The sequence below is a fragment of the Molothrus ater genome, chromosome 1 (assembly GCF_012460135.2).
Source record: "Molothrus ater isolate BHLD 08-10-18 breed brown headed cowbird chromosome 1, BPBGC_Mater_1.1, whole genome shotgun sequence".
In the NCBI taxonomy this organism is placed as follows: domain Eukaryota; kingdom Metazoa; phylum Chordata; class Aves; order Passeriformes; family Icteridae; genus Molothrus; species Molothrus ater.
Window position 1 is genome coordinate 115,563,043 of NC_050478.2, and position 17,614 is coordinate 115,580,656.

At 37.4% G+C, this 17,614-nt stretch overlaps 1 protein-coding gene across 3 annotated transcripts in view; it reads right to left on the bottom strand.

Moving 5' to 3' along the window:
- TOX (thymocyte selection associated high mobility group box) overlaps positions 1-17,614 on the bottom strand; it is a 218,702-nt gene that overhangs the window by 38,681 nt on the left and 162,407 nt on the right. For 2 of the 3 annotated variants that reach the window (XM_036406263.2, XM_054515103.1), the window contains exon 4: positions 6,125-6,403. The exons of the other annotated variant lie outside the window; for it this stretch is intronic. In XM_036406263.2, the coding sequence (XP_036262156.1) occupies positions 6,125-6,403 (279 nt within the window). The remainder of the gene's footprint in view (positions 1-6,124; positions 6,404-17,614) is intronic. 3 annotated transcript variants of the gene reach the window in all.

The following is a 17,614-nucleotide window of genomic DNA, read 5'->3' on the forward strand; positions in this document are numbered from 1 at the left end:
ATGACCCCAGACTACTGCTCAAATCAATTTCTTCTGCAGCTGGTGGTACATCTTCCAGGGACTTTGAAGAAAATCTGGTTGTGAACCAAGCAATTCAAGTTACAGACAGTCCCCTACACACTTTCTAATTAAAGTCTGAGGAAAAAAACTTTACCAGTATACACAGTTTAAAGCCCTTTAAAGGACCAGTTTTGACCTATCTGGATTCGGATGAGTAGTTTTATATCTGCTCATGTAAAAGCAAATGGTTTGAGGGAAGGAGTGAAAGAGGAATGGTGTATGGAGGAAAGCTCATGTGCTTTATTTATGCACCACCTGAAAAAAAGCCTGCGCGTGAGCAGTTGTGCAAATGCCAAAGCACCCAATTTTCCTAGTGAAGCTGGTGAAGGGTCTGGAGCTCAAGCCTTGTGAGGAGCAGCTGAGGAGAGAGGGGTTGTTTAGCCTGGAGAAAAGAAGGCTCAGGAGAGACCTCATCACCCTCTACAACTGCTTGAAAGAAGGTTGCAGAGGGGTGAATGTTGGTCTCTTGACCCAAGTTACAAGCCCCCCCAAGAATGACAAGAAATGGCCTTAGGTTGCCCCTGGGGAAGCTTAGATTGGATATTAGGAAAAAATTATTCACCAAAAAGATTGTCAAGCATTGGAGCAGGCTGCCCAGGGAAGTGGTGGAGTCACTCTCCCTAGAGGCATCTAAAAGATGTCTAGATGTGGGCTCCAGGGCACATGGTTTAGTGGTGAGCTTGGAAATATGAGGTTAACAATTCAACTCCATGATCTTAGGGGTCTTTTCCAACCTAAATTATTCTAGGATTCTATGACTTACAAGCACATAAAGGGACAATAACCTGATTCTTCAACACATTGGAGCTCCATGGCAAAGTAGCTTTTCAGGATATGATCACTTAATTTACTGTATCTGTAGAAATGGTGTGTGATCTTACAAGTGGGTTCAAAAGCTTTTTACTTTAGTCGGCATGACCAAAGCACTGTGAATCATAAGCATTTTTAAGAGAAGAGAAGATCAAGAGCATAAATGGTATGCTCTAGGCTAAGGATCTACTAGGCATGACTTCTTTCACTTCCTTCTATTATCATTTTTTAATAATGTGTATCAAGTGGCACAGGAGGATACAGGTGTTCAAATCATTGGAACTGCACGAGGAAAATGGCTGGAAATTCACATTTTGAGAAAAATGACTTTTTAATTTTCCTATATGCCTCAATATGTGCTGTCCAACAGAACCCAAGTGACTACAGTGAACAATCTGAATCTCTGTGGCTTTCTAAAAACAGCAACAAACTGATGACCAGAACTTGAAAATGAAGTTGCTTGTTTTTTTGAGCATTATGTTACAATAGCTGCAACTTTAATACAAAGTTAATAGACATGCAACCTATTGTCAGGATTTGGAAAATACGGAAAAACAAAATTGTGCTACCCTTTATTAAGTTATCCAGCTTTTTGTCTCTTGCTGTTTTTTAATTCTACAGGATACACAAAACTAGCAGTTAAAGTATAATTAACTAGGGCTCTAATTTGAGAACATTAGTCTAAACTTTTCAGAAGTCCAGTGCAACTGGAACTCCATGAGCAAGAAGACATCGAAATAATTTGTTCTATAGTTTAAATTTTACCAGTGTGATTCGCTAACATTTTTTTCCTTTCAGTTAATTTTTCAACCAATGTGATTTAAAAGTTCTCTGTATGTTAGGATATCCCATTACTTCAACTGCCCTTAAACTAGGTGATATACTACAGAAAATTGCGTAAGTGCCTTCTGGTAAGCTGTTCTGTGAAGAGCTCTAAAAACTTATTCTCCAACCTTAATGATCAAGAGACTTTGAAAACCCACTGTTAAAAACAGAGTAGTCACAGGGGAAATTCTGTTTGTCTTATATGAAAATAACGAAATAAAAAGAATACCAGAATTCCAGTACTAATAACCTTGCAAATGGCTGAGATGATGGTCTACCTTATGCTCCCATCAGTCTATCAGCTTCATAGACTCTACTTCTAACCACCAAAGCAGAGACAGATGGAAAATAAAATAAAAACCATATATATTCTGCTAGGCATAGACTTGTGCCTCAAAATCCCTGGAGGTGTAGTTAGCTCATGGTAATCCACCTCCTGTCATGGCTTATTGCTTAATTATGGTGATGTATTTAACTTATTTATCACAAGAAAGCAATAATCTTTCACTTTAAAAAAGTGTATATTAACCATGTTGCACACGTAATAGATCACAAGAATATCTAGTGTAGGATTTAAAACTATCAAGTAAGGCACATCGTTGATATCTAAATGTCCCTTGAGAACCTGGAAAATGTCTAAAAGCATATTTAAAATAAACTGCAATAGTACCAAAGCCTTTAATGGAGCTAGGAGAGCTGTTTTATGCACACTATCTTGCAGTAATCGCTGTAGTTTAAAATAGATTTTAATCAAGCACCATCTGCATAATAGGCTGAACAGACAACACAGAATTCCACTTATAACTCCTATCATATAAAGTAAATATTGTAAAACCTCTGCCACATAAGGAGAATATGCTGCAGCAGTTCTTTAGTAATTGTATTTCTGTTATTTAATTCTTGCTACTTGCACTCCTCTTGCTATCTTTCCTCTAAAATACATTATTTGAATTTCTCTCATAAGTGATATGCAAATTTACACAGAGGAAGACCCTGTTATCCATCTATGAAGAAATACTTATTTACAAACCAGTAATGCTTCCAGCAGCTCACAATTATGCTTGGCAATAACGAAGTACAAGTTTAACAATTCAACAGTGTGAATTATGGCAAGAATTACATAAATATAATATTCCAATGTTGAGATGGTCAAAATAAGGCATGTGCTAAGTGGTCACTTTGTTTACGATGTTTTTATAGTTACTTACAACTACTAATTTTTACTTCCCTTTTTCTGCTACTAACGATAGCCCCACATACAAGATTTGTAAGAATTAAGGAACCTTAGTGATGTGCACTCTTTGCAGAGACAATATCCTTAGTCTGAGGCTACATTTCACAGTTCCATGGTCTTAGCAGCTCCCTGAATGTATATTCAACCTTACAACTATGCTACAGTTGTCACTGATCTCATGGTCAAGCAACCTCAGCTGTCCTGCTTTTAGAGTGGGAAGGGAAACTGAGCCCCCTATAATGCAGCTCCTTTCCCTTTCTTAGAGCAAGGGAATATAGGACAGTTGAAGTCTGAACAGCCTATATGAAAGAGTTTTTATGAGAATGAGTATTGCCAAATAACATTTAGCAGCTGCTGCCATTAGTTCTGTGTTTGTTGGATAAGGCTTACAACAATTTGAATATTTATCATGGAATGAACATCCACGAAGCTCAGTACATGAACAATTACATCAGTTTGTAGAGCTTAATACTGGAATGTGGAACATATATATTGAGCTGAAATGGTCATTTCCTTCATTCATGGAAATCAGTGGTTCATAGGGCAACAATCGTACTTTTAGTCCAAATGTGTATGTAAAGTATGTATTTTTTGCACCTTCCATCACACTCTTTCTATAAATTCATTCAAAAATATTAACAGGCTATTGAGATCTATGCATTTTTTTTTTCCTAGATAGAAGTAGGTATCGTTTTTAGGGACCTCTCTACAAAATATGCTATGAAAAGACCAGTGGCTTCTCTTTCACACATTTCAGTTGGTAAAAACTGAGAGAGGTCTTTACCCAGTACTCATGGCAGAAACATCTCTGACTGCACAATGTGAACTCCAACAGCAACCCCATCACTGCAGCATGTGCATTCCTACCAAAGGACTGGCTAATGAGCTCTGGCCCTGATCTATTAAATAATACCACACATCTGCATGATAGTTTATATTTCAAAGAGAAGAATCCAGATTTTGCAAAGTTATATTCAGTTAAAAGACAGGTGTTCTCTCAAGAGACAGAACAGTTGGTCTATCTGCTCCTGTCCCCATCCAGTGCCTTCTTTCATTGGAAGAGGATTTCTGGAGTGAGAATTTTCACAGGTCCCTCCAAAGCAACTCTGATAACATGTAATACTGTTGTATCTGGGGAGAAAGATCTCCACAGAAAACTGATTTATTTTGAGTATTCTTGGCCAGTCACTGGCAGCTTCCAGGAAGAGCAATGTGCCAAAAAGATACACAGTGGAGAGCTTTAAATCTTGAAGTACAACAAGACACTCAACTTAGGCTAATTATTCAACCCCTCTTGTCTTTTACAGAGGGAACTACAGAACCATTGCATGGGATCAGGTGTGCCAGCCCATGGCCTATTTCCATTGGCGGCCAGCCTCAGGTGTTTTCACAAAGCCCTAAGAAATCCCACAGAAGACAAGTATAGCATTATCTGCTCCCCATCAAGCTTGCTGATTAAATCTTACTTGATGGAGAAGACTTTAAGCCTCTGTCAATATTAACCAAATGTAATATCCTTTTAAACTTTTCTCTTAGCAGTGAAATTATAAATATAGTTTTAAGGCAATGGTATCTACTTTAGCACACTGGATTTAATTTTGTGTCATGCATTGTGCCATTTGTCATCTTTTTCTGCTTAGACTAAGCATGAGAGAATTTTAAAGAGAATTAAAAGTTGAATCCTATATAAACTGGTTTTCACAAAGAAAATAGTCTGCAGTGCTTTGTATTTCTCTATGAAAAACATTAGCTTCAGATAACTACTGCTTGCTTTAAACCACAGCCCTACACTTTTGTTAGCACAAAGTGCTACACTGAAAAGGTACGTGAAAAATGTAGATTAAATAACTGAAATACTTGATAGAAGTAGAAAGGAAATCCAAATTATTTGAATGGATATTTTCTCCAGAAGTTTAGAGCATCTTGCACACTCCCAGCAATGTAAAAATATTAGCAATGCAAGAGGAGTAGCAAATAAATTATTCTGAAAAAGTAAAGGCTGCCTGGAATTATTTTTACATAGCTGTATTCTAAAGTCTCCCTCAGTAAGGAAGTGCTCATTTAAAACGTATGAATTATTCAGTAATTTTTAAAACCTAAAGTTTGTGAAATCAGGGGAATGTCCTGAAATAAAACTTTTGAATCAGAATTTGTTCATAATGTAGTAAAACTTATGTCTCCAATTACATGATTATTTTATAGCTGGAGGCATGAAAAACAATATAATGTTAAAACAAATCAGACTTACATTTCTTGTCTGGATTATACCTCCTCAGTGACTCACAATATGTTTTCTTCACATTCCCTGCAAGTCTGCAACTTTTCCCCACCAGACATGTCTGTGGCACACACTGCACTGCAGGAGTGCTCTAACAGGACTGCTTTTTTCTAGTGACCACAAAACAGAGCTAAGGAGGTCCCCAGTTTCAACATGCTTTATTCCTGGTTTAAGGGATGACTTAGTACAAAGTCCCAGTCTTGTGTCTCAGCTTTTCTGTCTGCAAAATTAAGACAATAGACTTGTGTATTTCTGGGAGGTTTTCAGGATTTTGGGAGATTTGGGAGATTTTTGTACGTAAAACCAGCTATATAGATTGACATTTATCCTTTCAAGAAATTTAATATGTAAATTTCTCTTATCACTTCATTCCTGCACTGACATGAAAATGAAGCTTAAACATGTCATGATGAAGTGTCAGCACCTCTCAAAAGTATGAATGCATACAGGGTCTTCCAGATTTTCAAGGTAAGGTTTCTAAAGTTCATAGGATCTTTCTGTTCTGGTTGCTATGATGCTCTGTTTACACATCCTGTGACCAAGTGGCAAAGACTAGTATATTGCACAGACTGTTCATACTTTTTATAGCAGTAACTTGATCTTTAACTGGGAACAAACATCCCTGCTATGCAAGTGAGAAAACTCAACCCTTATATTAAAGTCCTAAAGGAATGACTATCCTTTCAGTGTTCAACAGTATTCCAGTTTGCTCTCACAAAGAGGAATGATGCAATTTACTGAAGCTGCCTGAAGAATTGTCTGGATATTGTAAGTTCTGTATTCATAACCCTTTATTCACTTCAGTGAACCACCAATCATGTATAAAGTATCACCTTAATAACTGTGGCCATATCATCCATTTAGCAGGTCCTAAAAATATCCACCATTTACATAGCAATCCTAGCATCTAAGCCTACCTTAGAGCTATCTTCTCCTTCATCTTCATGGACTGAACTGGATGGTGAAGGAGTTGCAGATTTGCTTCCAGGTGGAGAGGGCGAGTTGTGAGGAACACTGTTTCCACCCATATTCAAACCAAGCTGTGCACTGAGCTGGGACTGGTTAATAGTAGTCAGCTGCCCGTGCTGCATCATTCCTGGCTGCCTAATATCTGCACGTTGAACCCTTGGCCTCATGGTTGCCATCTGAGGATGGGAACTATACTGGGCTCCTTCTGTATTCCGTAAATCTTGCATCTACAAGAGGAAAAAAACTGTATTAAGCATATCACTAATAAAGTGTTCTGTTCCTTTAGACCTCGGTTGGCCTGATTGGCTTAAAGGAAATGGCAAGTACTTAAATAAACATGTAAATACTGAAAATAAACATAGTAAGGATATGATTGACATTTGCAAAACACTGACTGTTATAAAGAATTCAGGCTCTAGCCTCAGCCCTTGGAAATAGCAAAAAAAAGCAATTAAAGCTCAGGGTTTTTTTCATGGGGGAACAAAAGGGCACTGCTTTCTGTAACTGTGTGTAGAGTATTTCTGAAATGCTAACAAACAGGGACAGCTTTGCACTCTGAAGTTCAGACCTAGACCAGAACAATAACATCCTCAAAATTCAAGATAATTTCCAGATCCTGCTTTTTTTTTTTTTAACTTAGGATTTTGGTGGTTTTGAGTTGCAATTTGGGAGCTGCAGGGAATTTTCAGACTCTGCATATCTAGTATTGGGTCCAAATCTATTTCACCTGGTGCTACCCAATGAGAAACTGGATTTTTCAGGATTCAGACCATTGACAAGAAGGATGCATTGATAGACTGATTAAATGATTTCTGAGTCTATTTACTGCTAAGACATATATGAATGGAAAGCTCAGAAATCGCAGGATTGACAAATGAATCCATTGTGCTATGTGGGTCACTGCTTCTTAGCATTAACGAGACATACTATTTGAATGCAAGCAACAGATTCAGCCTCTGCAAGGATAAGAATTAAAAGCACTGGAGGATGAAGCTCCTTTCTTGTCCAGAGGTCAAATGCACCATACACACAGACCTCAGCAGATTGCCTGTAACCTCTTTTCAGTATTCTCATACAGAAGCACGACAAATAGCAGAGTTTCAGAGAGAAGCTCAGATTTAAGCTAAGATGTTCTGTGGGTGATTTAAAATGGAAGTATCAATTCAGAGCTGAAATGAAATAGATATGGTTGTCTTTCTGTGCATCAGAAAACATGTGTGTACATATAAAGTAGAATCTGACAGAAGCTACCATTGTGTAAGTTCCATTATGATAAGGACATGTGTTATGGTTCAATATATTAACATAGCCACATTTATTCTACTGACAGTCTTTGTTAGACATGTCATCTTAATTGTCTAAAGATCACTCAGATTTTATTTTTTTAAAAATCTTTTTATAGCTCATGACTTCTATAACCTATCTGTTGCTCATATACACTCCCCCACATATCACAGCAATCTGTAAGATACCTTTCAACCAGTAACACACAGGAAAAAGTAAAGATAAACCCATAACTGCATCTTTTCTCTTATTATTGACAGTGTAAAAATGTAACAATTTTTGGGAGATATTTTATTTTATGATCTTGGGGATTGATTTTCATAAAGGTGATCGGTTGGCAGTAAATCAAGCTAATAATACCATTAGTTATGGCATACTTACCACTTTACAGGTACTTGTATCTCTGAAAGGCATTTGAATTGGCTTCTGACAATGTGACATCACAATTATACCTGTATTTATGTTATTTTAGAAATTAATAGATTTTGGTAAAAAGACTTATCAATACAAACTTGTTTTCCAAGTTCATTTAATGACTACTAAAGCACCGGAGGAGATGAGCACAGAGAGCACAGTGGATGAAATCAATTGAAGGCTGAAATTTGAATCCTGGTAGACACTTATATTTTTAAATTACTACTGATTTCTTGGTCCCTTCCCTCTTGCCAAGCATATTAGCCTTGAAAGCTATCATTATCTCTGCCTCCAGCAGACAATCTGTATCAAGACAGTTGTGCCCATGCAGCTGTAACTGCTGCTCAGACACTTTGCTCTGGATCCAGCTGCTGAGCTGGGCAGCAGCTGGGGAAAGTGGAGCAGCACTGGGGGGGTCTCCAGGTTCTCTTGGCCAACATAGGGCAAATAGTAAAGGGATGGGAACCCACAGAGTCCCTCATGTGCTGGGCACAGGGAGGCAAAACCCTCCCCCAGAGCCCTCCCTTCACCCTGTCTGCAGCACTCAGTGTGGGTGTGTGCCCTCCCACCCTTCAGCCAGCAGGGGCTGAGCCCTCAGGTTTTCATGGGGCAGCATCTCGTGGTGCAGAATAAACCCTTCCAGAAAAAGCTGGAAAGGCTTGACTGCTTTTTAGGAAGGGTAGGCATCCTAATGATTTTATGAACTCTAGAAATGTAACAACTGCTACATGAAACTCCTAAATCTTATTTTGAATGAACTTCAAAATTATTTATCTCTAAAAGCAGAGCAAGGGCTACCATATTAATTACTTTCCCTCAAATAAAATATGATACAATTGCTTTAACTGATATGCAGGAAGCTCTACCTGGATATGTGGAAGAACTTCTTTACTGTGTGAGGGAGTGGTGACTGCACTGGAACAGATTGCCCAGAGAGGTTGTGGAGTCTCCCTCACTGGAGATACTCAAGAACCATCTGGATGCAATCCTGTGCCATGTACTCTGGGATGATCCTGCCTCAGCAGGAAGCCTGGACCAGATGACCCACTGTGATCCCTTCCAACCTGACCCATTCTGCGATTCTCTGATTCTGCTGTTATTCAAAAAGATCTCTCCTTTAAGAGTATCAAATATCAGATAGATAATACAGAACATTCTGCGTGTGTCTTCTTTATACAACATATATTTTCTAACAGTCTGTGATACAATTTTAGCTCCAGTATTGAACATAGGCTGTTTTCAGATAATATAACAACTGAACAGTACTGAATGTATCCCCGTACAAAATACATGTGTATATATATTTGCAAGAGAACCCTTCACCAGGGAAATTCTGAGGACTGCAAATGAAGTGGTGGAGTAAACCCCCCCCCCCCCCACGCCAGTATTTTTCTTTTCACATGAATTCAGCTTCTCTCCTGAATTTTTAAATCAGATGAATACCGGGCTACCTGCAGAAAACCAGGTTTAAGCAGCCAATAAGCTTGTTTAACAGTACATTTTCTCTTTCATATGCTAAGCCAGAAACCCCCACCTAAGGGACCTGCCTGCAGAGAACAAGAAAGTCTAAGTCCATCTCACAGAGCTGTGGCACTCAGGATCCACAGACGTGATTCACATCTGCTGATGAGGCTTCTGGCTCACCTCTTTACCATGCACTGCAGAGCCTGCCTTCTCCCATACTGCCTGGTGAAAAAGTGGGATTGTCTAAGAAAATGGAAACTGCTCATTCCTTTGGTAAGAATGGGCAACTAATCACATAAATGTAAAAAGTTGTGAGATCATGCCGTGGAAAACATGAACTTTCATGTTCTTAAAGTATCACCAAAACCAAGAACTGGTTGGTCCCACCTCCTCTCTAGGTTCAAGAACACACTCAGCCATGAAAACTACACACTCGGGTCACTGCCGTGGCATAATGGTGTGTCCCTGTCACAGATGCTGTGACAACCTCACCTCTGCAGAATAGTAACACCAATCAGACACACACTCTCTCAAAATGTATGACCAATTTCTTCTAAACTCCTTCAAAATCTGAAACCTAATATTCCTTGCTCCTCCAGATGGAGTTTTACAAAGACCAGGGCTGTGTGGCTGTGTTGGAGCCATATTCAGGATGCAGAGGCAATACTGAGAACACGCTCCTGCCGAATGCAAAGCTGAACCGAAATCCTGATGGATGGCACAATGCCAAATGGAAGAACAAAGTTAAAGAGTTTTGACTATTACAGAGGATAAGGACAGCCTTAAACTGATGTCTTCAATGGTTTCTGTGATGAGGTAATAATGATAATATCTGGCACTTTAATATCATTCTCCATCTGTCAGTTCCAGGATGTTTCACAACTTGAGTTATATTCAGCTTTAGAACATGCCTGGTTTTATTTTAGTTTTACTAATGGGGAAGCTATGATACATGTCATGTCTATTTTTTTTTCTGTTTGCATTTTGCTTATAAGCAGAAACTGAGCATTTAGCCAAATAAGTGTTTGATTGCAAGTTAAAAGACAGTGCAAGTCCCTAAATCCAAGGTGTGTACCAAACCCTTTATTGACACATGGGTAGTGCAAAACCAGAACAGGGCTGTCTGGCTGAAGATGAGCTCCTAATGCCCTGCTCAAAGTTCTGAGGTACTAAGAATAAGGCTAAAGAGCTTTGAACATCAGACTATTGTTCATCCCATCAGCTTACAGTAAAAACAAAGCAAAGCATACAGTGCAGAATTCAGTGATATCATCCCTGTAAAGAAACATCTCACGGCAGGACAATGTGAGTACAGTATCCTAATCACAGAATCACAGAAAATAGTGCTAGAAGGGACCTCAAAAGGTTATTTAGTCCAACATTATCTCACAGCAGGATTAGCTATACCTAAATCATTTCTGACATATGTTTGTCTAACCTCTTCATAACCTCCCTAGGCAATTCTTGTGCTTAACTATCCTTACAGTGGAAAGGGCTTTTTTCCATAATGTCTCACCTAAATCTCCTGTGTTGTAATTTAAACCTACTACTTTTTGCTTTGCTCCCAGTGGACTTGAGGAATGTTTTTCTCCTTCTTTACAGAAAAGTTGTACACACTAGAAGGCTGTTATGAATTTCCTTTCAGTTTTTTCTTCTTTAGACTAAACAACTAAACCTGAAGATTGAAAGACTTTGTTCGTATGCTGTGTTTTCTACACCTCTTATCATTCTTTCTGCTATCCTCTGGACTATATCCAATAGCCTTCATATTTCTTGAAAGACTGTGCTCTGAAGTCCACAAAATACAGATATTTTCATCTGACACAGCATTCAGATAGAATCCTTCATCTCTTACAGAAGGTATCACATAGCAATAAAAAACTCCAAAATTAATTATCAGCCTTTTTGATACAAGCTGGTAAACATATGCAAGATGCAGAAAGAGTCAAATTTCAGGACTCTTAACTAATGTCCCAGAATGTAGCTTTAGGAAGCAAATAATTTTTTTTCTGAGAAGCATCAGACAGGAAGTTTCAAAGGGAATGTGCTGTTAGCAAAATAATTCACGTTATTTTTCTAGGTATAATTAATAACTGTGAGGCAACATCTCTCTGAAAAGCTGCAGAAGTCCCAATTGTCCCTTCCTATTTAGATTCATTTATAATAAATGTTATCACTAAATGAAAGAAGAAAGACAGGTTGCCTTAACAGATCAAAGTAAATACAAGGTCTATGTACAAGCAAGAAACACTAGAGATAATTCACTGGAGATTAAAACATTAAAACATAAGGAGAAATACACATGGCTTACTCACTGAAGCAAGTAAAGTTCACATATCTCACTACTCTGAGAAAATTCGTATCAAGAAGCAGCAGACATTATTACTGTTATCACCGTCAGTTCTTGAAATGATTTTTGCATAGTTTTCTACAAGTTGAATGCTCTTGTGAATATTTTTGATGAACACTGCAGAAGGGGCTGACAGTTCTTTGCTTCTTGTCTGAGTGGTCAAGGTAAGTTAGAGAGTAACAACTTTTCAGACTACAGAAAGCAATGGTTCAATCGATTCATTAAAAAAAAAGTAGAAAACCCCAGGGGATCTTAAGTGTTATCTATGAAGATACCCACAGTGTCCTTCTTTCTTCACTGGCATGACCCACCTGAGTGATCTGGTGCCTTGGACATTCTTTGGTAGGCAGAGGGGGTCTCTGTTAATAGTAGTATTCTCATTTATATTCCCAGGAAACTTGTGCTACTACCTGTGCTGTATTAAATCTGAATGTTTCTCTGTTCCCAAATAACACTACATTAAATGCAGTATCAGTCTGGTTGTGCCAACCCCCTGAAAAGCCATGAAATTTGCTTAGAAATGTTACTGCTTTTATTTCAGGCAATTTAATTATCTTCTACCATAAGCCAATGCACATCTGCAAGATGTTTTCCAGTGACAAAGAGATGTTCATTAAAAAAGAGGGGAAAAAAAGTAATTCCTACATAATCACTGATTCTGTAAGTGAAGGCTTCAAAAGAGAAGAAAGAAGGGATAGTGTTTGGGAAATGATTTAGGAAATTTAGGATCAAGAGACTTGATAAACCAAAAAGACCTAATGATTATTTTTTTTTTTTTTTTAGCGCTACAAAATGCAAGCAATGGTCATCATACAAATGATGAACAGGCTCCCCAGGCAAGTGGTCAGAGCACCATGCCTGACAGAGTTCAAAAAGTGTTTGGACAATGCTCTCAGGCACATGGTGTGACTCTTGTTGATGTTTTGTGCAGGACAAGGACTTAGATTAAATGATCCTTGTGGGTCCCTTTCAACACAGGATATTCTATAGTTCTGTACAACCATACATTCAAACTTAAAAGTGTCTAAAACCACAGAAATGTCAATTTTAGACACCTTTTATTCAGTTCATACAGGTGATCAAGCAATGGTACCTCATGGCTGTTCAACGCACGTTGATGGTCAGGATCCTAGATTAATGGCAAGGGAATCAAAAACAAATCACAAATCATGCAGTTGTATCTGTTGTTTTCCACCGTGGTAATGCTTTTTCATGAGAGAGCTTAAAACTTGAGATAACTTGAACATCTGTATTTATACACCAGAGAAAAACAAAAAAGTGACCCAAATATTTGGAGATCTGAAATCTGACAGGAAGTTTGAGTTTCTTGATTAGACTAAAACTGGTACTTGGTATGTACGTCCTGTCACGAACAAAGAGTGATCAAACCCAAAGATTCACAGTTTATCAGATCTTTGTTTCCATGAAGTTAAAGGAGAAATCATATTTCCAACCAAGTCTTGTTTTAGCAGACCTATAAGTGAACAAGTGCTAAAGAAGGATTTTTTATGAGAGTCAAGGTTACTGTGAAATGACCACAGAGAACTATTCAACACACATTAAAAGGAATAACTCAAAGCACCACCTAACAGAGGGAGGGGAGGTGTGTTTTCATCATCTCATTTTTATAATTCTCTTCTGTATCAGCTAACTGTATAATGAAAGACTAAGTTTTAAAGTAAGTGGGTATTTGGGGAATATTCTAGTGCTATACACAGGAGTATTTTATATACTAAACCCACTGCATTTTTTAGAATAAATTGAAAGGATCATTCAAAATTTCTTTTGATTAGGAAAACAGTCTTAAAATTAAACATCACAAAACTCACATGTAAAGAGAACCCTAAATGAAAAATAATAAAACCCCCCACTCCTATTAAATCTACTACACTAATCTTTTCAAAATCATTCTGTTAAAAACTAAAACACTTAAGGCTGTTTTATATAGTATTGGATCTGTAAGTGATCTTTAGCCCCTTTAAAGCTATTATATACTCAAAATTTGACTGCAAAATTTTATAGTATGATCACATAATGACAAAAATGCAGTCATATACAGTTTCTATATTTCTCGGTACACAGTTAATTTGGTGACTATTAACATTCTTTTCTACTTTATGTTTTAATATCCTTTGAGCCACACAGGGCCAAGGTCTCAAAACTAATCATAAAAAACTACCGACTGCTATTCACTCTAATATAATAACCCTTTATTTAAAACAACTTCCAATAAATTTCATTATAAGAAGTTATTAAAAGGGTTAAAAACCTATTAAATGTCAAAGAATTTGCCTGACTCAAACTTCTAATAAAGAAACAGAATAGGCTTTCTTTCTGAATTATTTAAATCTTTACTGACTGTGCACTGAACCATGAAATTAGAAAAGTGTTATTAGAAGTGTTCTCTGGTTTTTATAAAAGTTGTAGCATAGAATATATCAAACCACAGTCTTTAACTAGACTAGTTAAAGAAATAGGTTTTTAATCCTGAGTACATGGTTTTCCCTGATATAAAGGGTCATAATTAAAAGTCTGGCCTGGAAGCTGAAGATAATAAAATTATTATTACAGAAGCATCCATGTTCATTTGGTATATTCTCGATGCATGTTTCCATTTTAATTTGGACAAATATCTTCAATTTTGTTTGATCTTGCAAAGTCCACTAATTTAGACCCTCTCAGCAAACAATTAAGCTTTTAATAGTGACTCATTTTAAAGAATTAATGGTGAATAATTTGTGTTATCTTTTTCTCTTTTTTGAAGTGTCTAATGCTTAACAGCAGGTATAGGTTGACAGCAGACAAATGGAATCTAGGAGGTACAAGGCAAATATTCTACCACACAACTCCTGATAACAGTGTTATCACTAAAGTGGTTTTGTTGGTTTGTTTGTTTTTTGGTGTTTTTTTTTTTTTTTCAAATTACAAAAGACAAAAACAATTTTCTATTTCAGCAGTTATTTGCATAAGGAAAACAATAATGCATTTCACATTTATTTTCATGATGCTAAAGAACTCCTGAGTCAGCAGTATATTCACAGATTCACTCAAACACACCTGAATCGATAGCCTTTCATCAAAAGAAATGAAGTCAGAAAGATGCCTGAGAGACACAATATTGTCTCCCCTTCTTTTATACAATAAAAATAGAGGCATCCAGGGGACATGAAATGATTAAGTCTAGGAATACAAACTAGATCTTTGGAAATAATGTTAACGGTGAGCTTGGTGTAGGGCAGCAGAGAAAAGGGGATGCAGGCAGCTACTGTTGCCTTTGCAATGCTTTGCTCCCGTGACTGACCAACAACAGCAGAGTCACCAGTGTGAGGTTGCTGTAACCATCGTTCGCTTCTGCTCTATTGTGTCCCATTCTATTCTGTTCTGCTCTGCTCTGTTCTGGGCTTTTTCCTATGGTGTTCAGCACAGCAGTGACAAACTCTCTTCCTGCAGTGAGTTGGGCAGTGTGACTATTACCTGCCACATGTTGTTTGCTGTTTGCTGTTTGCTTTATCACACAAAGGTACCCTGACCACACCACCCAAACCTCCCTACCACCAAGAAAAGGAATTTGTATTAGGTACATCTCAGGTAATGTATAGCAATGTATAGTGATGTCCATGTGAGAAGAGTCAAAAAATTCTCTCTGGTTAGAAAATCACATTAAACCAGCTGAAAGGTTGGTACAATACTGGGGTGTCTTGTGCCCCCCATCTCTACAGGAAAACCCTAAATGATCTAAACTGATCTCTCATCTCAGTCACAAAAAATGCCAATTCCTTCCCGAAGGAGCAGCACATCAACTAGAACAAAGAACTTTTAAAATACTGTCAATGAGATTTAATCTAAGTTTGCTATTTCTCTGAAAATTTTTTGCAAGGGAGGAGTGGCTGTCTTTTCAGTGTTATCCACCTGTTTAGGCACTGAACAGAAATATAGGGCAGAAGGAACCTCAAAGGAACCTCAATTTTGAAATTTCATTTTCAAAAACTGAAAATTTCTGTCACACAGAAGGCAGAGAAAGGACTAAAACCAGGGCCTTCTATGTGCTCTAGAAGATATTTGTCCTCTCACTATTCCCATCATTAAGTTTATGAGAATTCCTGCCATTCTGCACAAGCATTTCATGGATCTTTTTACTCCAATGGGATATGAAGCTGGATTTTTGAACCCATAGTCATACAGGCAGATCTAGTATGCCATTTTCTATATTCTTCCTCTTGGTCACTGTGATGTGGAGCATCTTGAAATTATTTCCTTGAGCCATAGGGTCCTGTCTGGGGTTGTGACTTACAGTGACTGCAAAAAAACCTCCCAGAGCATCAATCATTAAGCAAAGTCTGAGCGTGAGTAACTCTAGGCATGGCTGGCTAAAGGAAGAGTCAGGTCAGTGCCCTGAAGGCCCATTCATAAATTCCACCTCTGTCTAAGCAAACTGTTCTGCCAGCCACTTCCGACCTGGGTAGGATCCAGGGTGCTGTGCTCGCTCTTGCATCCCCATATGCAGCAGTTGCATGAAACCAGAGGAACCTTCCTGTAACTCCCTGCCACCCTGGTACTAATGATGAATGCACATTATTCATCATTCACCTGAAATCCACAGTCATTCAGATTTTGTTTGTGCATTTTGAGTGTTTCTGGACTAAGATAATTTTCCTTGAGAAAGATATTTTTCTGACTGATACCAGTAGCTATGAAAAACCACACCACATCCCACATGAATCTACTTTTCATTGAGTACAAAATCTTTAAAAAAAGTAATTTAGACTAATAAAAATGAGTTGAATGGTTTAAATAACATTAGTGAAAGAATCTTTCAACAAATATTTCTGCTGCTATGTTGCAGCCCTGTAAATTCTCAGCATGAGTGATAGAACTAATGGAAGTTGAAGCAAAAGGACTGCAAAATGTTTAACTCAGAAAAGATTGCTTTTCATACATATGATCTTGTTATCAAGTGATAAACTTACTGATATTTGTAATTGTATTGTCATAATTTCCTCTGTAATATAAACTTAATGCCATTGTCAAATATTGTGGGTTTTGCAAATGTTAAGCCCATGTGTTACTGCTGGGCAAGATACTTTTTGTGAGCTATGAAAAATATGCTTGGCTCTCAGGGAAAAAGAAATTTAATGATATGCTAATAAGTCCATCATTCTTCTGTATTGTATTATTTACAATTTTGTCTCTAAAACCTATTTAACATCTCTAGTGTAATTATCCATCTGCATCTTGCCAAGTCCAATATTATAATTCTGAAACAGGAAAAATCTCAATTATTTTATTTTCAACTATATGGTAGATGAACAGATATCCAGCAGTCTCAAAAGCTGAAAATTAGTAAATTTATTTTGCTTGATGTCCATTATATTGGCATGTGACTGAAGATAATCCAGGGAATCATATTTTTAATTTAGAATATATCTTTATTTTGCTGGTTTGATATTTCTAAATGTGGATATCTTACTTAATAAAGCCTGATCAACTTACCAAAACAACTTCAGAGAAAAAAGCAGAACCCATAACTTCTTGAAAAGAAATACTTTGGGCAATCACAACTTCTTATTTCCTTTTAAACTCATTATTCAGTCTATTCTTTTTGATTATGAAGCTCTTATTGTCCCATTATTCTTTAGAATAAAGCAGCAACCTTGGTTTGGCTGAGAAAACTCCCTTTTTTCTCATTCATCTTACAAATTTGTACTTTCAACTGGTTGCTGAGCAGCCACCAACACCTGGGAAACCAATATTTGATGATTATATATACAGTGATTTAATTCCATCCCTGAATGCCAAGGAAGAACAGTGGAGTGTTTGGTAAGAATGTGCTGTGATATAATACTTGTTCTGCATATCCTAACACAGACAATAGAAAAAATCAAAGAAAATCACCTGTTTTGTATGAAACCCACTACAATAGAGAAAG